At 36.4% G+C, this 24,717-nt stretch overlaps 1 protein-coding gene across 1 annotated transcript; it reads left to right on the top strand.

Moving 5' to 3' along the window:
* Nucleotides 1-22,103: 22,103 nt before the first annotated feature.
* Nucleotides 22,104-23,914, top strand: LOC139892987 (uncharacterized). Its single transcript, XM_071876116.1, has 2 exons — nt 22,104-22,227; nt 22,838-23,914. Exon 2 carries the CDS (start codon nt 23,201-23,203, stop codon nt 23,732-23,734), a length of 534 nt encoding a protein of 177 aa, XP_071732217.1. The 5' UTR covers nt 22,104-22,227; nt 22,838-23,200; the 3' UTR covers nt 23,735-23,914.
* Nucleotides 23,915-24,717: the final 803 nt, after the last annotated feature.

The following is a 24,717-nucleotide window of genomic DNA, read 5'->3' as shown; positions in this document are numbered from 1 at the left end:
AGTTTATTTTATCGCACTTTTATTGCAATTTCATTATCGTTATTTACTTTACGCTTTGAATTAAGTCTCTTATTTATTTAATATTTTACATTAGGTTTTAACTGCGACTAAAGTTTTAAAATCGACAAACCGGTCATTAAACGGTAAAAACCCCCCTTTATAATAATAATATTACTTATATATATATTTGTATTTTTAATAAAAGTAAACTAATATAGCGTTGAGCTTTGTTTAAAGATTTCCCTGTGGAACGAACCGGACTTACTAAAAACTACACTACTGTACGATTAGGTACACTGCCTATAAGTGTTGTAGCAAGGTTTAAGTATATCCATTCTATAAATAAATAAATATCTTGTGTAAAATTGTATCGTATTTAATAGTTTTTCCTAGTAAAATATAAACTATTTCGTATACACCTCGCATAACATCAGATCTGCTGGAGAGGCTGTTACAACTCCTATTGATCTTAAACTCCAGCAGGTGTGTGCTTTTGCTGATGTGGCAGTCGAAGCAATCACAAAGCACCACGAAGATGAAGAGGAGCTTGAAAGGCGAATTATCTCTCACAATGAGTACTGTGAAACTATCACCCGACTCCAAGCTGATTTGGATGCTGCTAACCGCAGAAATACTTTCTTAAATGAGGAGAACGTGGTGTTACATGAGAGATTGGAATCGCAGGAAGCTCAAATGGCTAACATGATTCCTGCTGCTGCCTATGTTCAGATGGTTGAAAACATGCAACGAATGGCTGCTTTGCAAGGTGATGTTCGAGCCATCGTTGAACAAATGGCTATGGGTGTAGCCAGGAATGAAGTTAGATCCTCCAATCTTCTGATAAGACAATTTGGTGTGGATCCTGGTGCCCATCTTACTCCAGAGGTTGCTGAGTGGAACAATTTTGCCTTCTCTGCTCCGTAGTCAGACAGTGATCTTGATGCTACTGTCTCCCCTACTATTCACCCTACTGCCCGTGCTGATGACAAAAAGGGGGAGAAAAAGTCCACAAAGAAATCTAAAAAGAGAAAATGGTCTGAGGGGGAGCATGAACATGAAAAGGCTCCTAAACACCCCAGGAGAGATGGAGATGGTGATGGTGATGGTCAAGACACTGGCCCTAAGCCCAGCAACACTCATACTAAAGCTGGTGGTGCACAGGCAACTGGTGGTACTCAACCCAGTGTGTCTGCCACACCAGTGGATGATATTGGTTCTGGCAGTAAGCCCAGTGATGTTTCTGATATGGCTGTAGCTGAAGCTTTTGTGCTGTCTCAATCTATTGAACGTAAAATGAAGAGGAAGTTAGAGAGACATCAAAAGCGACAGCAGGAACTAGATGATGCCTTCAATGCCAAGTTTGAGGCCTTTGCTGAACTTAAACGTCGTAAGATTATGCACAGAAGATGGCTGAGTCCAAAAGCAATGGCAATCGATGATGACCTGACTGCCTTTGATAAACACAGAAAAGAGGCAAGAAAAAGAAATGCCAAGTTCATGGTCAAATACGACAAACAGAGGGCAAAGCTGTATGCACAGAGAGCAGAAAGAATCAGGAACATGACTCCTGCTGAGATGAAGGATTACCTTGATTCTACTGAGTCAACTGGTGGAGTTAGAGCTGATATTTTCATGAAATGGGTTGATGCTATGTTAGAAGCCAGCTCTACTCCTCAACCAGCATCTGCTGCTCAGCCAGCTACACAACAAACACAGCCAACAGAAACAATCATCCTTGATGATGATGATGTTATTAGTCAGGGGGAGCATCTTGCTATTGTTCCTTACCTGCCTCCTATTCAACCAGTATCGACACAAGAACCATCAGCTGAACCCAGGCCTATTGACAAACACAGGGTGAAATCTGCTCCTAGGGACAATCAGACCCTGAGGAAAGGACCCCTATTCGAGGCAGCTGATGAAGGTACTGAAGTGGTTGAGCCAGCTGATACTAATCAGTCAGCTGGCATTGAAGACACAGCAAGGAGTGCTGTGATAGAAGACCCAGCCAGAAGTGTGCTGCTGGGTAGTACAAGTGTTGAAGACCCAGCAAAGTCGGTTGAGATGGGTGCTAAACAAGTAGATGATGAAACGGTTGATCCTGCTGACTTCACAGTCTGGGGAAGAGACGGCCAAACACTTGTTCTATCTCCTCTTCCTCCCCAGATTCAAGCTTACTTTGACAGAACACAGGATAACCGGGTCAATCAGCATCCAGTTAGTTCATCTGGCAGCTATGAATCATCTATGTATCCTCCATCTTCCCCAAGGGTTCATGACAAACATATCACTTGGGAAGATGACTCAGTAACCCATGGTGAGCCAAACATCAGAAAAATGAACCCAGATGAAAGAGAAGCCTACAGACTTCAGATCACTGTTCCAGAGCTGCTTGAACAAAGACAAATTGAGCTTAATGAAAGAATTCGTCAAGTCAGGCTGCTGCATCATCCTCTTGATCAGCCACACTATATTGCTGCACTAACCCATGGCATTAACATTAGGGTGTACTTGAATAACAGTGGTCTCAGGCTCTCCACTACTGATGAAAGAATTCATTTTGAAGATGCTCTCCAGCTGGGTATGGATATAAGGGAGTATTGTGCTGCCCTTAGTACTGAAGAGGGTAGAAAGATGGTTGAAGCAGTAAGATCCCTGAACATTTCTTATGATGATTATCTGTTGGGTTTAGCTGCTGAAAGGGAAGCCAGAGAAGCTGCTGATGCTGAACTTGCTGAACGATCAAGGCTTCAGGATATTGAAGACAGATTGGCTGCTGACAGAAAGCAACAGGCTGAGTCCCTCAAACTAGCCAGAGCCATTGTCAAAGAACAGGATAAGGTTTTTGATAAGATAGAAGCTGCTGAGAAAGTACCTACCACTGCTCCTGTAGTACCTGATCACAATATTGAGTTTCCTGATACTTATTATAAGAGCAGGTATGGTAATGTGATGAATAGAAGATCTAATCCCTGCAAAATTATCAAGGTAAACAGAGGGACAAAAAGGGCTTTCAATGTTGTCAGGGATAACAATGTTCAAGAAAGGATTAGTTTTGATGACTTAAGAACTCTTGGATTCAGTGAATGGATAGAAATCTTGGAGTATTTCATTGGTAAAGGTGAGAGTGCTATCAAGAGTGCTCTTAAGACTGAACTCTAACAGTTGTTCAAGAAGGCAACTAAGTTTGGGAATGCACCAGTAGTTGATGTTGATGAATTTCTTGCTCAAAAGCCTAAAGGGAAGCAACCTACTGGTGAAGGACCAACTGGGAGAAGCCAAATTGTTCTACCTCCTTTCATCCCTGTTTATGACCCTGCTGAATTACCTCTCCTGTTCCCTGAAGCCTGGAAGATTAAACAAGAGGAGCTATCTGATAAAGAAAGAGAAAGAGAAAGGGATAAAGATAGATAGTCTCCTATGTGCTTAACTTGTATCTTTTGTAATTTACTTTTCATTACGAATTATCTTGTAATTATTGTATATATCTGATGTAATGAAAGTAAAGTGAGTTTATCATATCAAATTATAAGATATAGATAACTCAGCAAAAGATCCCAAAACAAACTTAAAGGGACGAATTTACTGTCTACTCTCACTAGGTCCCTAAGTGCTGGCTTTAGTGTTTTCTCTTCAAGTCATAGGTTTTGTCATCATCAAATAGGGGGAGATTGTTGAGTCCCCAAAATAATTAAGGATTTAATTATGACAAAACAATATTTATTTGCACTAAAGTGTTATGTGCAGCCAGCACAAGTTTGTTTATGTATAGTTAGCTAATATAGCTGTGTCGAGTGTTTAGTATGCTGCCTAGTCTATCAGTACAAGGTAGAAATGTATTCTTCGAATCAGCACAGGATGTGCACCCAGCAAATCAAGAATATCAAGTGACTCAGCATATGAAGGACCAGTAAGTCTGGATATCAGCATACAACACAAGACAGCCATGCTCCATTACAAGCATGATAAGTTTCCCTGAGTGGTCTACATCAAATATACTATTCAACAGAAGTCGAAGACAAAGTTGAACAGAGAAGGACACGCGTCGGCGGCTGACAAGTGACCTTACAAGACCGCATGGGAATGCAGAAGTTTAACTTATGTGCAGACATAAGTTATCCGTTGTCAACACCTAGGGAACACAACATTCTATTTGTTTAATCAAATAGTGGTGCCAAACCGAAATTGGGGTGTTCCTGCAAATAGCTACTAAAGAGGAAAGAAAGGGAGCACGCCTCCTTACACAATTATCCCCTCAAGTACAGACATCCTATGTACCAGTGGACAATAGATCAATTACACGGTTAATAGAACTACTATATATATTGTTGTATCCACTATTGTAAAAACTAGTGGTGTGGGTTTATCTGTTAGAGTCCAAACCGTGTAATAGCTTTAGTTTATCTCCTAGCTATAATCTAGGTAATCTGTATCAACCAACTATCATTTCCGCCAAGGATAGTTGTGATTCTTTCTGATTTAATCAATAAAGAATAACCGTTGAAAATTACCTGTGACTCTATCTTATTTACTACAGAATACTAAACGTGTTTAACTGACTAGTTAATTAAGAAAAGAATTGTATTCACCCCCCCCCTACAATACTCCTGTTGTTATTAAGGGACCAACAAGTACTTTACATTTTGTGACACGTACCTTTGTCAAAAATTAGTCTTAAATTAATGTAAAATTAACCCACTCAAAGTGTAACTTAATCTTTTGAGTGTTTTGGTCATTTACTTTTATAAATCAAAGTTTCATTATTTAATCAAGTATATTCAAATCCAAAACGTTTTATATCTAGTTAAATATTATATTTAATCATATTATTAAATATATATTTTCAATATTGATAAACACGTTTTAAAATACACATCGCAAGTTATTCATGTATCCAATTCTAATAGTTAATATTCCTTATTATTGTATGTATCCAAATTACGTTATTTAAACAAACAATTTACCATTTATTCCGGATACCGTTAAAATGAATGATTTCTCAAATCAACGTGGACCTCACCATAGAGACCCGTAATAATATCATAATCATTAAAAGACCTGATAAATATACTTTAATTCAATCGTTTAGCATTATCTTTTAACTCCATAGTTAAATATATCAATCAGATAATCAAACCAATTAGGTTAATGCACAGTATCATATACGCAACACTTTGATACGTTTTCAAGTTATAGTATATACATATGTATCTATTTTCATATAATCATTGGCGAATCGTTGAGAACAATCGAAGATTATTTGAATAGTTCAAGAATTTCGAGATTTAACTTCATGAACTTTGTTTATCGTGTCGAAAACGTTAATCATACAAGATTAAGTTTAAATTTGGTCAGAATTTTCCGGGTCATCACACCCTAATTGACGCGAATCCTAAAGATAGATCTATTGGGCCTAACAAACCCCATCCAAAGTACCGGATGCTTTAGTACTTCGAAATTTATATCATATCCGAAGGGTTTCCCGGAATGATGGGGATATTCTTATATATGCATCTTGTTAATGTCGGTTGCCAGGTGTTCACCATATGAATGATTTTTATCTCTATGTATGGGATGTGTATTGAAATATGAAATCTTGTGGTCTATTATTATGATTTGATATATATTGGTTAAACCTATAACTCACCAACATTTTTGTTGACGTTTTAAGCATGTTTATTCTCAGGTGATTATTAAGAGCTTCCGCTGCCGCATACTTAAATAAAGACGAGATTTGGAGTCCATGCTTGTATGATATTGTGTAAAAACTGCATTCAAGAAACTTATTTTGTTGTAACATATTTGTATTGTAAACCATTATGTAATGGTCGTGTGTAAACAAGATATTTTAGATTATCATTATTTGATAATCTACGTAAAGCTTTTTAAACCTTTATTGATGAAATAAAGGTTATGGTTTGTTTTAAAATGAATGCAGTCTTTGAACAACGTCTCATATAGAGGTCAAAACCTCGCAACGAAATCAATTAATATGGAACGTTTTTAATCAATAAGAACGGGACATTTCAATATGTTTGACACAACACAAGGTTTGGGAACATGACATTCAACACAATGTACATGCGGCCAAACCTATGCTCTGATACCAAGTTGTAACACCCTGCTTTTTTTTTTTTAAATCACAGCGGAAGTCTTAATTCACATAAATACCCTTAGTTAATTACGATCATGATTATCACAAATCATTAGCTAGTTACTTATTACAAACAACCGGTGTTACGTTAAATAACTAGTTACATATTTATAAAAGTTAAGACATCAGAGTTCGTCTTGTCAAACATATCGTCAACCCAACTCCTGTCCCTACCAGCACTAAGATCGAAAACCTGCAAGGGAGGAGGTGAGGGGGGTTAGCACGAGGCTAAGTGAATGGAATCATCTAACAGATCTAGCATACAGTACCAACTTGTACAACTATAGCAACTACAACAATCCATAACAGGCAACTGACAACTAATAACTAGCAACTGGCAACAATCAACTAGCAACTATGCTCCAACTAGAGACTCGGCGGCTTGTACGAGCACACGACCACTAGCTGATCAGTCTAGCGTCTACCGAAAGTCCTTACTACTGAATCTCCAGTATAGTAAATCCACACGCAGGTGATGCGTCATTCAGTACTATACTCAACAAACAGTAGCCAACTGGACCCAACCACAACAAGGTTGACCTCTCTGAGCTGAACCTAACAACAATAGGTTCCAACAGGTAACTACAACTTGTGCACACAACTGTTAAGCAACTACCACTACGAACAACTGTCCCTACGACTAGCATGACAACTCTACAATGATCATTATTACAACATATCTACTAAGCATAGCAACTAAAACAGTATAACATAGTAGCACAACTTGCTACTCTATACTACACCCGGAGATAATCCCACTCACCGATTACCAGCAACAGGAGGCACTCAGAATTCTAATCTTACTGAGCCTTCTCTTCGTCCTTATCACCTGAGAATAGACATAACACAGTCAATATACATATCTCAATCAATAGTATAATCAAATCATACTATAAACTAGGTCATAACACCATATATTCATAATTTTATGAGTCTACATCATGACTCCATTCAATAATGGCATACAGGTGCGTGCAAAACACGACATACACACTAAAACTCCTTTTCCGACCCAAAAATAGTTTGATCTAGTTTCTTAAAAGTTCACCATTGAAAAGTATTCTTTATTACGATTCTAACGATAGTTTATTCATCAAAAATGGAGTTACATTTTGAAAGTTACGCCCGTTTCAATTTCATAAAAGGTACTGTAGCAAATAGTGACACTGTAGCAAATAGTGACACTGTAGCAAATAGTGACACTGTAGCAACTCGGGTACTGTAGCAACTCGGCACTGTACTAAATAGTGACACTGTAGCAAATAGTGACACTGTAGCAAATAGTGATACTGTAGCAAATAGTGACACTGTAGCAACTCGGCACTGTAGCAACTCGGGGTACTGTAGCAGCTCGGGTACTGTAGCAAACTGGGTTTCGAACCAATTTCGCTGATTTTGTGATTTCTTCCCCAAAAACTCGATTTCTAAGTGTTTTTGACCAATTTTTAAGCACAAGAAAGTTACTAAACATATATACAACCTATTTCTAACATCAATTAAGTATAATAAACATATTTCATGAAGATTCAAGCTCATATTCACACTTTTTATTCAAGAACACAAAACCCAATTTCTAACAATCAAAGCATGGATTCAACAAGACAAACCTGAGAAGATGCTCACAATGATGCAAGAAATCAGTCTCTAAAGTCTCTTAATCCAATTTCAAGTTTAGATCGATTAGGATTTCAAGAGTGAAGGAGTTAGGTACGAGAGTAATATTTCTAATTTGGGGAAAATGATGGAATAATCCAGATTCAAGCTATTTATATTGGGTTATAAAACCATACCCCATAACACACGGGTATTTACCAGTTATCTGATATCTTTCGTACTTAATTTGACTACCCTAACGGAGTCCAAATTAAACAAACGAACCTATTCTGTTACCCTTGTCACAAACTGGTCTCAACTAAACAACCAAATAATTATAAACATATAATTATAAAAATCACTAATTACGCCATTTCCCAGGGTACAATGGTCATTTCATCTAGACCCAAAACGCGGGTGTTACACTGCTGGTGCATTCGTCAAACCAAATGGCATCACTGTAAACTCGTAATGTCCATAACGTGTTCTAAATGCGGTCTTCGGGACATCAGCTTCTCTGACTCTCAATTGGTGATATCCGGATCTTTAAATCAATTTTCGAGTAACAACTCGATCCCTGTAGTTGATCAACTAGGTCATCAATCCTCGATAGCGGATTCCAATTCTTGATTGCTAACTTGTTCAAGTCTCTACAGTCGATACACAATCTCATCGACCCATCATCCTTTTAATAAACAAGACTGGAGTTCCAACTCGGAAATTCATGGTTATGTGACCCACCTTCTAGTACCTGTCACAAATTAGGGCATTACAACCCTGATGTTCTTCGCCATGGGAAGCTCTTGTAGTTCTAAAGGTGCAAATCCGTATATTGTACGCTTAACGGGTGCAGCTGCTGGCACCAAATCAATCTGAAATTTGACTTCACAGTGGGGTGGACGTGTAACCCCAGGACAATCTCTAATAGTCGGGAAATATTCGGGTCTCTTAAATGTCGAGTCATCTTTACTCACCTGTGCCAGAATTGCGAGACATTCTCATCTCATGTACTTCTGGACCTTCGAGTAATTAGTGTAGCATGATGGTGTACTGATCTCCTCTCCGTACACCATTATCATCGGTGAAATAAATTCGAATAGCCTTCAGGTCGTAGCTTCCTCGGTTGTATTGTCGGATGACCAGTTTGTTTCAACCACGAGGTTAAAACTTCCCAGTTTAATAGTTCTATAGAGTACACGTTGTCTAAGGAAGGTGCAGGGTTATAAACGTTGTGACCAATTTCTCTAGCGTTAAAGCTTCTCTTAGCATCGGTGTTGACAACATATATAAACATTATGGTTGATGAGTGAGAACGTGACGAATTTCATGGAAAACGAAAATGAACAAGGTGTAATGGCAACTTAAACAAAATCTGGTATTTAATCGAAAAGGGTTGGTACAAACTTCCAGACGTGTGTGTCTCGCGGGAAACAGATGAAGTGTGGTTCGTGTCGATGTCTTCAAAGTTGGTTGGTAATGTTTGTGGGTACAATGAAAATGATTGTCGCTTAAGAAAAGTACGCTGGGATAGAATGAGAAAGGATACGGTGACAAGTAGTATTACTAATAGTAATGAGTGATGGTGTTAGCGATAAGTAGCGATGGGTTGTGATAAGCAGTAATGATAGCAGTGACGAATAAGTTATTATATAGCTTGCTCACATCATGAGTATATACACATGTATACTAATGCACCAAATAGGGCATAATAGTTATCAATCGGTAGGCTCGTGTTGGGAAACAAAATCATGAACGGCAGGTGGCTGAATGATAGGTAAGTTGGAAGTCGAGTAGACAATATCTACTACGGATTGTGCGGGCTGTTATCAGGAATTCCTCCTCTAAGGACGTATCAGAATTTAGTTGTGATGCACATTAGCAAGTAGTAATACGCGGAGGTGTTAGTAGTGACGAGTAGTACTTAGTAGTGGTAAATAGTAATGAGTAGTATTGAGTAGTAGCAAGTAGTAAGGGGTAGTAGTGATTAGTATTTAGTAATGACAAGCAGTGAGAAGTAGTGATCAATCATGACTAGCAGCGAGAGGCGGTGTTGAGTAGTAGTTAGCAGTGATAAACAGTACTGAGTAGTGGTATGAGATGACGAGTGTGTTCAAGTAGTGTCTTTATAGTGACAAGTAGTGATCGGTGGTGACAGACAGTGTCGAACAGTGATGAGTTGTGTCGTGATTACAAGTTACTTACAAGTTATGATAATAATTAATTTGTACAGTGTAAGTTTCTACTCACATTTGAGGTTATACGGTTTGTGTTCTAACGTTGTTTATCCAGGTAACCTACTTGACTCGCCCCCAATTCCTTATTTTGCGATGTCGGAACTTCTATATGAGTTACCGTAATGTAATCCCGGTCATCACATTACGCTATCTCACATTTCCATTCGACATCGCTCCATAAGTTCAAGATGACGTTGTCAACTTAACTTAGTTAAATCTCGCGTCGTGTGTACGTATGTGATTCGTGATACAGTATTTAGTCTAAGTCCATATCATATGGGTATACGGTGTATATGTACGTGATGTAAATTGTAGCCTTATACGTCATATTGTGAAGTAAATAGTGCAGGTATGGTGTGTAAAAGTCATCCAAGACACACGGCTATAGACTATACTTCACTAATGCGCCCTACGGTTAGACACACTAATGTATCCTAGCTCCCTATAGCCAAAGCTCTGATACCATATGTAACACCCCGTCAAAAATCCCTTTAATGGAATGTTAACTCTGGTCCCAGTGCTTGGCTTGACTTCTACGTAACGACAATAATTTACAGCGGAAGCAATTTAATACCTGAGAATAAAACACGCAAAAACAGGTCAACAAATAATGTTGGTGAATCTACAGGTTTAAAGTTATGCAACAGTATCTGAAAAACAGTTATCAGAAAAATAGTTTAAGTTTCCTTGACCACGAGATTTTACAAGTACAACACCAAGTTGCAATACGTTTGCATAATCTGAGCACCTGAATACTAACAATGACCCGGGTATAGAAACCACTATACCCGCCCTTACCTCGTAAAATGTTATACACTTGTTTGAGTGTATCTAATGTTCAAAGTAAATGCACCACAGTTAATATTGTAGGGTGAGGTTGTCAACCTAACGGATCCGTCCATCTAAATTGTGCTTACACCGATGGTATTAAAAGTATTCAAGCTAGAGGCTTTGTGAACAAACTCAATATGCAGATATAGTACTCGTGTCAATACAAAAAGCATTTGATAATGTAAGTATAACAGCGTGTATTCTCATCCCTGAAAACATGTAAAAAGCGGGACTGTAGACTCACCTTTGAATAAAGCTCAGATTGAAAGACAAAACTTGTACGGATTATAGCTGAGTAATGCAACCTAGGTATACGTATTTAGGTTGGTCAATATATGTATCTTAAATAAGGGTGGTTTCATAGTTTAAGTTGTCTCATTGCTCGACTCGACGCGTTTTAAAGTAAAAGTCAACAAATAGTCAACCAGATCATGCAAGTCAAACAAAGTCAACCGAAGTCAAACCGAAAGTCAAACTTGGTCAATGTGGTCAACTAAAATCAACATCAGTAGGTTCATGTCAAATGTTGGTCAACATGTCAAACCTAATTCAAACAACACGTTTTAGGTCACAAATGCTAAATTTCACAAATTCAGTTTATCGTTGTGCACAAAGTTCATGAACATGTAGCATACTTAGCATATTATCTCATAGTAAAAAATTCAAGTAAACATGGAAAATTCCAGATCATAAGTCTACTAAAAATTGATTCCAAAAAGTCCAGCCAGGGTCTCATACGATAATTAAAAGTCAGGAATCAGAAGGGGTACATTTGTAGTTTGCCAAGTCAGTTTCTGACCGCGCACTGATTTCGTTTTGGCTATAACCGGAGCTAGGAACATGCAATTGATACATGACCAGTGTAAATAGTTCAAAGACAAGTCAAAATAACACATATCAAAAATCGAGAAATTTTTGTTTAGCCAATTTGTACAGTTTATTCATGCAAGTTGAATGTTCAGTTTTCAGCTCAAATCAGAATTTACATAATGTGTGGCCCTATTGTGCCCAATGTATAAGGTCTCAGAGATTGACATTAACTAATCATAAGTCACATATCATATCAAAATTCATGTTCCAGAAGCATACATGCTAATTCAATAAACACAAACCACAGAGTATAAAACAGAGAGCAATTTGCAGATTCGATTCTAGTTTAGCTAGTCACATTCGCACGCGATTATCCGAAGATATAGATACAATTAGCCTATGATATCTACATGAAAGGTGAATTAATTTTTGTGTACATTTCAAATATACAAAGCTTCAAACACAGAAGTCAACACATTTTATCATACAAGGCTGTTTTCATGCAAGTGCTGTATAATTCCACTTTTACTCTAAATCAAGCATATCTCGAGTTATACATAAACAAACGACATGATATCCTAGTCTAAATTGTGTGTTTTAAATTATATTTCCAGTGGTATAAGTTTCACATACCATTTCTTGGTCTATCAAACTCAGATTTCTGATTACACAACAAAAACACAACGTTAATTCAAATGGCCATAACTTGATCATCGAAAATGAAATCAAGCGAATCCAAAGCCTAAAATTAATAGTTTTTCGCAAGGAATCTAATTAAAACATAATATCATGCATTTGAAAAATCAAAATTCACTGATCATGCAATAACAAATTCGGTTCTTAACCCTAACGCATCAAACGATCAATTTAACGATAACAATTAACATGTACGCGTATAGACTTGAGCAATTGACAACATAACTATGAAACATCCATGAGACCATGAAAATCAGATTTTTAAGATTAGGGTTCATGTGATTATACCTTTGATCAAGAAATTAAATACACCCACGCATAGAGGACGATGTGAATTGCAACTTTCGTGTTCAATGTATAATCTAAAAAGCAAAATTGAAGGTGATGTGATGGTGGATGGTGTTCGACGATCAAGAGGCAAGGGAGGGAGAAAGTGTCGACTGGAAAATTAGGGTAGGGTTTATGACAGTGTTTGATTTTACAAATTAATTTATACTTAGGCCCTAATCACTAGTTAACAAGCAAAAAGGCCCAAAATAGAAATTTTAGGGGGTACATATGGGGGGGTCGGCCGAATGGGGCCCAAGAGAGGTGTCCGGGCTCGTGTTTTGCAATTCCGTGTATTCGTGGCTCGTTTCAAGTGCCGTTTAGTCGTACCGAAGGCCCGGAACGCTAAACCGATCGTTAAACGCAATCAAACGTTAATTTATTAAAAATCCAATAAATTAATTATTTTTGAAAAGTTAATAATTAATAATTTAATTATTAACATAAACCTGAGCGTTTCGTTGTTCAAAAAGCAGTTATCAAAACTGTATCGTTTTTATCGTATTTCTTTATCTGAAATATTATTCGAATTAATATCAACCCATATTAATTATTGTAACCCTTCAAGGATCAAGTACGCATTTATTACTCATAAACACATAAACGTCAAGTAATCACCGTTAAATTAATTAACAGCAAGTTAACGGAAGTGACAGAAAAAGCAGGGTTGTTACAATACTTATATTATATTATATTATATTATATTATACTTCTATAGTTAATATTAAAATGCTATAATGATGATGTCATTATTAAACTAATTCCTTTGTTAATAAAAAATAAAAAATAAAAAGAAAAAAAATCTAAGCATGGTGTGTGAGGTCATTAATCTAAATAATTTTGAATTAAAATTAAATCTTATTAATTAATTATTATTATTAAATCTTATTAATAATTATTTTAATAATTAAAATTAAATAATTATGAGTTATTTTAATTAATTATACGCGAAACGGGACTAACTATACGCGAAACGGACAATTTTAAAAAAACGCAAACACAACGACAACCCGTATCTTTCCGCTCGCCACGAGTTAAATTTTTCGAAGGCAGCATCAGAATTGAAATAATTTTATGAACAAAACGAAACTAACCACGTTCGAAACGGACACTTTTTAAAAAACGCTAAACACAATGACAACCCGTATCTTTCTGCTCGCCGCGAGTTAAATTTTTCCGACAGCACCGTTACACTCGAAAAAATTTATTGAACAAAACAAAACTAACTACGTACTTATACTTTTTAAAAAATGTTTAACACAACGACATATAAAACGGCGATTAACACATGGGCCGTGTTCCCATCTGTAAATACATGATCTTGCTCAAATTAGACATATCTTTAGTCGCAATATCAAGTTCTATCGTTGTTTATCTCGTGTGTAAACATAGTATTTTCGTTTGTATTCCATTTTATTGTAAAATAGTTAGAATCATTGTGTAATTGAAAAAATATGGAAGATTTTGGATGATACTACTCAGAGATCGAAAACAAGTCAAAAAGTCGATGAATAGTAGAGTGCGCCAAGGAGTGCGCCACGGGTGTGCGCTCAACTCACTCGTCCAAATTTTGATCAGAGAATTCTGGGAGTTGTAGAAATAGTGCACGCTGCTACAGTTCGCTCGGCGCACTCCTGAGCGCACTCCAGCCTGTAAAGCAGATTGAACGCGTAAATTCGGGCTGTAAAGTGTTTTCGGGGTTCGTGAACAGTGCGCTCAGCGCACCCCAAATAGTGCGCTCGGCGCACTCCTCTTTCGGTGCAGATTATTCCCTCTTTAAAACCCTGTCCAGCCTCATTCAAAAGACAACACTACACAGTCATTTTCAGAGGTAGAGGTTACGATTCAAGGTGATCCTTTAGTAATCCAGGATCACCTAATCCATCATTTCAATTCGGAATCAAGAATCATCAGGATCATCATCCAAGATTGCTTCAAGAGGTCGATTCTTGTTAGTTCAATGAATTCTATCTTTGTTTCCAGTTTGTTATTGTCTTTAAATATGATTGTTAGCTAGTTCTTTTTATGCTTATCTAGATTAATAATCGAGATGTTAATTGTTTACCTTTGTTGATTGATTGTTCTTATGCATGATAGTTTGATGTTTGAATACAAGAACCATTCTTGTTAAGTTTAATCTTTTCGATTCAATTAGTTAGTATACTTGTTCAACTAAGAAACACCATCTTGTTGATTTAGTATATTGATTTGCACCTAGTGACAAGTGTTTGCCCGTCTTTTACCAAAAGAGGTAAGTTGCGTTCAAACGATTAATCTATATAGGAATGTAAGAACGACTCTTGTAGATACTTTCGGATAGCTTAATTGATATGTGTAGTTGTCTAGGAGAACGATCAATTCCCTAGAATCTGTTATACATATTTTCATTACTTAATTCCATATAACTAATATGTGTTAGTAATTTTCCTTATCTAGTGACGTTTATAAGGATCCTATTGCTACATTAAATTGATTACTTGGGTTGGGTAAATTGGGCATTTAACCGGACCAAGGGAATGAACTAAGCTAAACCATTACTTGACATAGGAGTGGATCATGATCAACACATCATTGGCATGATCATCATTCAAGTCTTTAGGCTAGTTGAATTAATTGATTACAAATAGGAGGTCTTAGATGACAAGAACATCACTTGCGTCGTGTAATCCCGTTTGAGTGTTTGCACAAGACTACTCTTGGTAAACCAATTAATTAGTTCTCGTACGTAGTCAATCAATCCAGTCTTAATCCTAAAACAACAATCAACATTCGAGGTTAAAAAGTCTAGACGAGCATATTTGTTTAATTTGATATAAAAACTATCTTTTCATTTTTTTAAAATCTAAAATACAAAAATATTGTCCTTTAAACTTATTCCTTTATTGATTTGTCCATTGTTAAACGGCAACCCAATATCTTGTATTTGTTTGATTTCATTTTATCTAGTTAAAACTCAATTTAGTTTATACAATCTTAACTTGCACATATAACTGTCCTTGGAACGATACTCAGATTTTACCATTATCTATACTACTACACGATCGGGTACACTGCCCGTTAGTGTGTGTAATCTTTAAAACTGGTATTTTCCATACAACAATTCATATACCACGTTTCACACATCAAGTTTTTGGCGCCGCTGCCAGGGACAGTTGTGTCAAGATAAGAATTGTTTACTAAGTTGTGATTATTTTTTTATTTTTTTAAAAAAAAAATTATTATTATTTTTTTTATCACTGTTTAGTATCGGTGCTTTTATTCTTTTCTAGTTTTTGTCAGTTGCAGGAAAATGGTTGACCACAGGAATATGACAATGGGTGAGAGAATGAGAGTAGAACGGAGGAAACTAATCGAATTATATTTATCTCCTAGTGTTAACGAGGGGTACCAAGAGAAAGAAGAAAATGAAGTTGTGGTTAACACTAAAAACATGTCTATGAAAGAGAGGATGATAGTCGAAGGTTTCTGCCCGTATTTTTATGGGTCTTGGCAATGTTGCATGAATCCGAACGTAAAACATTCGAGTCCCTACCCACTATGCAACTTGCTACCGATCATTATTCACCATTGATTCTGTTTCAAGAAAATTCAAATGTGACAGAGTCCAGTCTAGCTCCACAACTTATAACTTCACAATCTATTTTGCAAGACGAACTGATAGTTGAAAAATGTACTCGTTTAGATCCACTTTCTGAGCTTTTGCAGGATTTCCCCTAATTACATTCTTACTCTTCTAGTTATATATATGAGATTGTGGTAAAGGAGGAAGACAGGTTGCTATTCGTTCTCATGGCTAATGGTTATGAACCTACAACTGAAGAATTAAAGGAATTGAAGCTGGAAATTGAGCCCCGCTTAATAGTTGAAATTCACAGCGGGTCCACGCTTATTCCAGATGATGTCAATTTGGGGAAGACAATCTATAAGGATCCATTTGACCAAGATCCACCAACAAGAATAAAAGTTTTACTGAAAACCGCACTTAGAGGGGAGTCATGTGTTAACCCTCGAGTTAGGTCATCCTTTTTCGGAAAACTGAAAAAGGATTTATCTCATATAATATACACCACCCGAGGTGTAAATGACTGGCTCACTATTTTTATTCGTGGAACTTTTTTCACCGACTTTACTTCTCATCCGATAAAGTGTGGGGGAGTTTAACCCCACCGGGCATTAAATTCTGGGGTCGAGTCGAGTGCATGACGCGTTAATAAAAGTGCACGATGTTTTTCAAGGTTTTAGTGACACTAGCATTAAAATTCAACAAGGTACTTATCAAATTAGAATTTGTGTGATGAAGATCAAGGACTGAAGGATGCGTCATCGCTCACCTATATTCCACGATCTTCGGTTTTTGAACCTAGGTTTTTCGAATTTTTTTTCTCACTATTGCCCTCTCGAATTTAAATTTTACTGATTTTAAGTAATGAGGGCATTACTTAATCTTAAGTGTGGTGGATAGTACAAATTCTCGCGGGTATTCAAACAGTATTCAACTTGGCTCATTTTCGTAATTTAATGGGAAATTTTAAAAAATTTTGAAATAAAAGTCTTAACGAAAAAGCCAAGTGTGGGGGATTTTACCAATATTTTCGAATTACTATCACCAAATTTTGCTAAGAAAAATGTTTAAAATACTTTTGGCTTGAAAGGAAAAAGAATAATGTCACTAAACCTAAAGGATGTATCTAGTCCATCCTTGAAGGAAGTAAAGTCTTCCGAATGTTACCTTACTTGATATAGCAAACTTCCTAAACTATGTCATTTCATACCAATATCATTTCACGATATAAAGGTAAAGTGGGAAGGGAAAGTCTTGAACTTTCAAACCCGAAAATAAACTTGGTAGGGTAAATCCAAGTGGCTATCCAGTGTAAGACTGATTACGGTGAATAAGCTGGAGCAGGATCTGTCCCACGTGATAGCTTAGTCTTCGCAGTTTTAACCCTTGAATTAAAATGTACAAATTGTCATGAAAGACCGATATTAATATCGTGCCAGGGGGCGCCCGGTTAAGAGTTCCATGATACTACAATCATGGGGGCGGATAGCTTGCTAATCGTCGACTGAGACTTTGGTTTTCAGTTACCCTCAACCGGAATTTGAGGTTAAAACCGAAAAACGTGTCTAGTGTAAAAACTAGCATGACATTTTCAAAATCATAAAACGTTTTCACAAGATCCAATTTCCCTAAGGATCCAAATTTTTCGAAACATACAATAAAGTTCATTTCTCCCGAGCAATCCAAATGTGTGCGTGTGTTTCATATATTGTGTGTACCTAAACGAGTGTGTATTCCCAATTGTGTAACATGTGTTTCATATAGCGTGAGTTTGTGTTCCAAAAGAACATGTGTGTTTCGTGTACTTCGTGTGACTAGTGTAAACTTGTGTACTATATCGTGTGAGTGTGATTCCTATTATTGTGTTCTCCAATAAATGTGTGTGTATTCTATTTTGTGTTCTGTATTAGTATTTTTGAAACAAGACTTGCTTGAGGACAAGCAAGAGTTAAGTGTGGGGGATTTGATATTGCTCAAATTAGACATATCTTTAGTCGCAATATCAAGTTCTATCGTTGTTTAATATCGTGTGTAAACATAGTATTTTCGTTTGTATTCCATTTTATTGTAAAATAGTTAGAATCATTGTGTAATTGAAGAAATATGAAAGATTTTGGATGATACTACTCAGAGATCGAAAACAAGTCAAAAAGTCGATGAATAGTAGAGTGCGCCAAGGAGTGCGCCACGGGTGTGCGCTCAGCTCACTCGTCCAAATTTTGATCAGAGAATTCTGGGAATTGTAGAAATAGTGCACGCTGCTACAATGCGCTCGGCGCACTCCTGAGCGCACTCCAGCCTGTAAAGCAGATTGAACGCGTAAAGTCGGGCTGTAAAGTGTTTTCGGGGTTCGTGAACAGTGCGCTCAGCGCACCCCAAATAGTGCGCTCGGCGCACTCCTCTTTCGGTGCAGATTATTCCCTCTTTAAAACCCTGTCCAGCCTCATTCAAAAGACACCACTACACAGTCATTTTCAGAGGTAGAGGTTACGATTCAAGGTGATCCTTGAGTAATCCAGGATCACCTAATCCATCATTTCAATTCGGAATCAAGAATCATCAGGATCATCATCCAAGATTGCTTCAAGAGGTCGATTCTTGTTAGTTCAATGAATTCTATCTTTGTTTCCAGTTTGTTATTGTCTTTAAATATGATTGTTAGCTAGTTCTTTTTATGCTTGTCTAGATTAATAATCGAGATGTTGATTGTTTACCTTTGTTGATTGATTGTTCTTATGCATGATAGTTTGATGTTTGAATACAAGAACCATTCTTGTTAAGTTTAATCTTTTCGATTCAATTAGTTAGTATACTTGTTCAACTAAGAAACACCATCTTGTTGATTTAGTATATTGATTTGCACCTAGTGACAAGTGTTTGCCCGTCTTTTACCAAAAGGGGTAAGTTGCGTTCAAACGATTAATCTATATAGGAATGTAAGAACGACTCTTGTAGATACTTTCGGATAGCTTAATTGATATGTGTAGTTGTCTAGGAGAACGATCAATTCCCTAGAATCTGTTATACATATTTTCATTACTTAATTCCATATAACTAATATGTGTTAGTAATTTTCCTTATCTAGTGACGTTTATAAGGATCCTATTGCTACATTAAATTGATTACTTGGGTTGGGTAAATTGGGCATTTAACCGGACCAAGGGAATGAACTAAGCTAAACCATTACTTGACATAGGAGTGGATCATGATCAACACATCATTGGCATGATCATCATTCAAGTCTTTAGGCTAGTTGAATTAATTGATTACAAATAGGAGGTCTTAGATGACAAGAACATCACTTGCGTCGTGTAATCCCGTTTGAGTGTTTGCACAAGACTACTCTTGGTAAACCAATTAATTAGTTCTCGTACGTAGTCAATCAATCCAGTCTTAATCCTAAAACAACAATCAACATTCGAGGTTAAAAAGTCTAGACGAGCATATTTGTTTAATTTGATATAAAAACTATCTTTTCATTTTTTTAAAATCTAAAATACAAAAATATTGTCCTTTAAACTTATTCCTTTATTGATTTGTCCATTGTTAAACGGCAACCCAATATCTTGTATTTGTTTGATTTCATTTTATCTAGTTAAAACTCAATTTAGTTTATACAATCTTAACTTGCACATATAACTGTCCTTGGAACGATACTCAGATTTTACCATTATCTATACTACTACACGATCGGGTACGCTGCCCGTTAGTGTGTGTAATCTTTAAAACCGGTATTTTTCATACAACAATTCATATACCACGTTTCACACATCAATACAAAACGCTATGTTACATATGAATACGCAGCCCGGAAGCCCCCGTCGTAACGCGCGAGCCGGTTCGGACTAGTTTATCTCTATGTATGATCAAACCTAGAACTACGAGAAACATGTTTGAGTACTTATGTTGAGAAAATAAGGATTGATTGATTGTTTTATCTCCGACAATCGTACAAACACAATCGAAATCTGGATTCTTGAAGGTGTAAAACAATCAATCAGATTAATCTACTCAACTGAATTGAGTAATTAATATCAAAGGCGGTGAACTTCGATGAATATGATCGGAATTCAATCGGGAGTGAGCAACTTTGTGTCTGAGATGTGATTTTGGCAAAGTAAGTTTGCAGTGAGTAAAGTTGTGTCAAATGAGTGACACGTGGGTCTATTTATAATCGAGCAAATTTGTTACAGATATGGCTGACGTGACACACGTACCATTCGTAAGTGTAACAAACTTTCCAAAGTATTCTATAAGTATTCCTGTCTGACATGTCTTAGCCAGATATTCATATCCGACGACGAAAGGCTACGTTCATTCATGAATCATCTATTAATTCAGACTTCCTTCATTATATCGAACTCCTAAACGGGCTCTTCAATCTGGAAACTCCTAACCTGCCTATTGATCACGATGCCAGCTCATTTTACCTAACTTATAAACGTTGTTTCTTTATTTGACCATTATTTACACCAATCCAGGTCCGGATATTGAGATGTGCAGCCTTTGCCATTGTAGAGGGCCATATCCAAATAAGGACCCAAAAATGAGTCCATATTATACCTTTGATCCATTTTCCTTTTATTCATTAAAGCTTAATTTATTTTTAATATATAAAAAAAAGAAAGACAAGTCTTCGTGTGATTTCTAAATTCTGATTTGTGTCGGCCTCGAATTCTATCCACTCATTTTACTCCGTTCGATTCAAAATCGCCGTTCAAAAAAAAAAACAAAAAAAAAAAGTAATGTGTTACTCCGTAATTAAATTTATATTTAATATTTAGTTTTGTAGCATTATTATATATTTATATTTAAAAACTAAAACTTTAATTTTAAAACAATGATATGTTGATTGTGCAAGCCTGCATCCGCTTCAATTCCTTAGAAATTTAGAATTCATCATCAACATACAGGTATTAATTTTAGTGTACTCCATAATTATTATTTAACTTAAAATTATTTATTATTATTTTAATATTAATTATCTAATATTAATATTATTATATTATAAACACCGAGTTGTTGTAGTTCAGCTGGTAGTTGTTTCCCTCTCTTAGCGAGAGGTCGAGAGTTCGACTCCGCTGAGCTGTAATATTGCACTCAATGTTATCCCTAATCTGAAGTATCCACCTAGGTCGTCTTTCGCTTAGTGTGGTGGGTAGCGGGGAGAGGGGGTTTTACCGTCCATGTCTTCGGATTGGTTCGGGTTTCCTCCAGGGCAATAGTTAGGAGGGGTTATGCAACTACGGGAGATGAACGCGTGAGTGGTTAAGTCTCCCGGATGATCCCAAACTGATGTCAACAAAAAAATATTATTATATTATAAAAATATTATGTCATTTTTTAACACCGTTATTTTGATTGAATCATATAATTTTTTAATATTATTGAACTTATTATCATATACGGAGAATTTACTTACATAAAAGGCTTATATTTTTCATCGAACAAGACCTACAAAATTTACGGGACGATCCTGCACCAATCTTTCCTTCCGTCCATAACATATAATCCGTCCTAGCAACAATACACTTTAGAAACTAATAATTCAAATTCAAGATATGAATTAGTTGATACGACCTCATAACATATAATTATTTGATACGATCTCTTTGTTAATGTACATTTTCGAATCTATGAGTTCAAATCAGGACGTTAAAAACCTAGCGTTGGAATGTCAGTCTCTGGACCCACTCAGCATATCTTCTTTGATCGAAGTGCTCACTTACACGTGTCACATAACAAGCTGTCGGATCAGATTAGGCGATTAGCATACGCCTAACAAGCAAAAAGTAGTAACGTTCTAGATTGCGATTTAATCTTTCGCCACGTGTCGAATTTCAATTTACCAATCTGCCCTTGCTTCTTTCTGCAACTCTCTTTAAAGTTTTACCATGTGATCAGTTAGCAGTTATTTTATCATTCTCTCAACATCCATCTATCTCCATATCTATATATCTTAGGTTCTATCTTCAGATCTAACTTTTTCCGATCACAAACCTAATTATTATCCTCACAAGGTACAATTCGTTCTGTTTTGAATATCTATTTCAATTTCAATCTGATTCAATTTCAGTTTGGTTTAGGTGTAATCAGATGTTAGCTTTTACAATTTTGCTGTTAGGTTTGATGCAATTTTAATCGATTTGATTGATTTATGATTTATACGTCTTCAGTAACGTGTTTTCATTATTGATCATGTGTTTGATTCATCTGGTTGGTAACAGTTTGGTACAGATTTAGGCATCTCTGTAAACTAGAAGTTTTCACCTAATTAGATTACTTGCGATAGCGTTTGTGTTTGTTGATCTTGCAGTTTTAACCTAGGTTGATTAAATTGAATTAATTATGTATGATTTTATCTTTTGGATTAGGTTAATTGATTTGAGTAGTAATATCCAGATTATAATATGATTTTAGTTTTACAGTATTTTCTTGGTGTACAAATCACTATAAGCATATCTATTTAGCTATATTTTAAGAAATTTCTATTTTCGGCTAACTTTAAAGCTGATATGATCTGTTTTATCATTATTAACACTATATATATTTTGGATGTTGTCATTTAGCATTATTATGATTACCAAAATACTCTGTAATTAGATAGCACTGGTTTTGATTTCTCTTCAGGTAGCAGTACCATGTTGGTTTTCTGAACTGGAGGAAGATTTTTACTGTTATCGATATTGTTGCAAGAGATGAGCAAATGCAGAGGGTGTGGAAAATTAGGAAGAATGGTGTTACCAAACGACATTTTAACGAGCACTTATCGGTATTCACTTATGTTGGATCCTGCGATTTCTGTTTGGGATTGTATTGTTCGTAAGATACGGTATTCCTTCACATTGGAGTGGGTGTAGAGGTCTGCAAGCAGGCGTTAAGTTTAGTATTTGTCTTAAAGTTATTAGTAGCAGATAGCAAAGAAATAAACAGTTATAGTGGTAAATACTTGAAGTTATTAGAAAGTGGTTAGTTATTAAATAGGATAAATACATGGATTGTGGTAAAGCACCTTCCGGATTAAGAAAGATGAAGAAGAAGCAAGTGAAAGACGAGTTCGATCGTATAAAACAAGCGGAAAAGAAAAAAAGACGATTGGAAAAAGCCCTTGCCACGTCAGCAGCCATTATTTCAGAGCTGGAGAAGAAGAAACAGATGAAGAAAGAAGAAGAACAGAGGCTGGATGATGAGGGTGCAGCCATAGCCGAAGCGGTTGCATTGCAAGTTTTAATTGGCGAGGATGATTCAGAAGATAAGGATGTCACTACTCCTCAACACCGTTATAGTCAGCGGCCTTATGGTAATCCAAATGAAGAATTTGGGTGGATTATGAGTGCCCGTGGAGGATCCAGATGTCAATGGAGCGGTAATGGTGAAAACGGGTCGTTCATGAGGAGAGTTCAGGGACCATATGGTGATGATGTGGTTGCAGCCGGACAATTTGCTGCACTCGATGTTTCGCGTCTCCAGATTGCAGATGATGATGATATCAATGCTTATGTTTTTAATAGAATGGTGAGGAGTTGAATCTAAATAATATGCAATGGATGTAATAAAGTGTCTTTTTGTGTATATTATGTTTCTTGTTTGTAACACCAGCTTGGTGCTCTTTCTATATTGTTTCTTGGAGATGTTATGGGTCTGCATGTGTCCTTGTATTGCAAGTGAATTATTAATTTGTGGATACAATGATTTATTACTCTTCTATACTTCTTCTTAGTGTCTGTATTGCATGGGTTTGTCTTGAACACGACGCATAGGTCATTTAACTCTAAACAGGTTTGAAATTTGGAAGGTTTGAAGTAGATGATCTTGTCGATTCTCCGGTTCATGAACTTGATCCTTGTGTTTTGGTTGACACATTTGTTGAGGTTCCTGTTTTGGAAGTTGTTGAACCACCCGGTGTAACATCCCGCCTTTTTCCGTTTACTTTTCCGTTTAACTATTTAAATCCCGTTATATGTTTATAACATCTCCCGTTAATACGTGTTTTAAAAAATATCTCGTCTAGGTAATTCACGCACCCGCAACCGAACTTGAGGGACTAGTTTCGCCAAAATGCCAAAGAGGTGACTAGCCTTTGACTAGTCAACCCCCACCCCATCTTTTCTTTTTCATTTTCCCTTTTCTTCTTCTACTTCCATATTTTCTCTCAATTTCTCAAACAAGGAATCATCATCTAAATCCAAGCTAGCGGGTGTCTTGCAAAACAAATTACATATTTGAAATCCTTGCAACTTCCTCTTCGATTCCATACCGACTTCATCAAGTTTGGGTAACTTTCTAAAATCACTAGATTTTGTGTTCTTGATATTTTTGAACTTATAAAGTTGTTAATTAGTGTCTATGGCTCAAGTCTAACATGAATATATGATTTATATGCTCGATTTCATTATTTGAAGTAACTAGCTTGAGTATGAACTTTGGTGTGTTTGATTTGGTGATTTGGTTGTTTGAATGTTGTTAAATGTTATAAATGCATGTATTAAATGTGTTCCTAGTATCACTAG

Source organism: Rutidosis leptorrhynchoides, chromosome 2, assembly GCF_046630445.1.
Source record: "Rutidosis leptorrhynchoides isolate AG116_Rl617_1_P2 chromosome 2, CSIRO_AGI_Rlap_v1, whole genome shotgun sequence".
Classification (NCBI taxonomy): domain Eukaryota; kingdom Viridiplantae; phylum Streptophyta; class Magnoliopsida; order Asterales; family Asteraceae; genus Rutidosis; species Rutidosis leptorrhynchoides.
The sequence above is the reverse complement of the archived record's forward strand: the minus strand, read 5'-3'. Positions and strand labels throughout refer to the sequence as shown.

Coding starts and splice junctions, on each gene's coding strand:
- LOC139892987 (XM_071876116.1), top strand. CDS start 23,201: ATGGATTGTGGTAAAGCACCTTCCGGATTAAGAAAGATGAAGAAGAAG.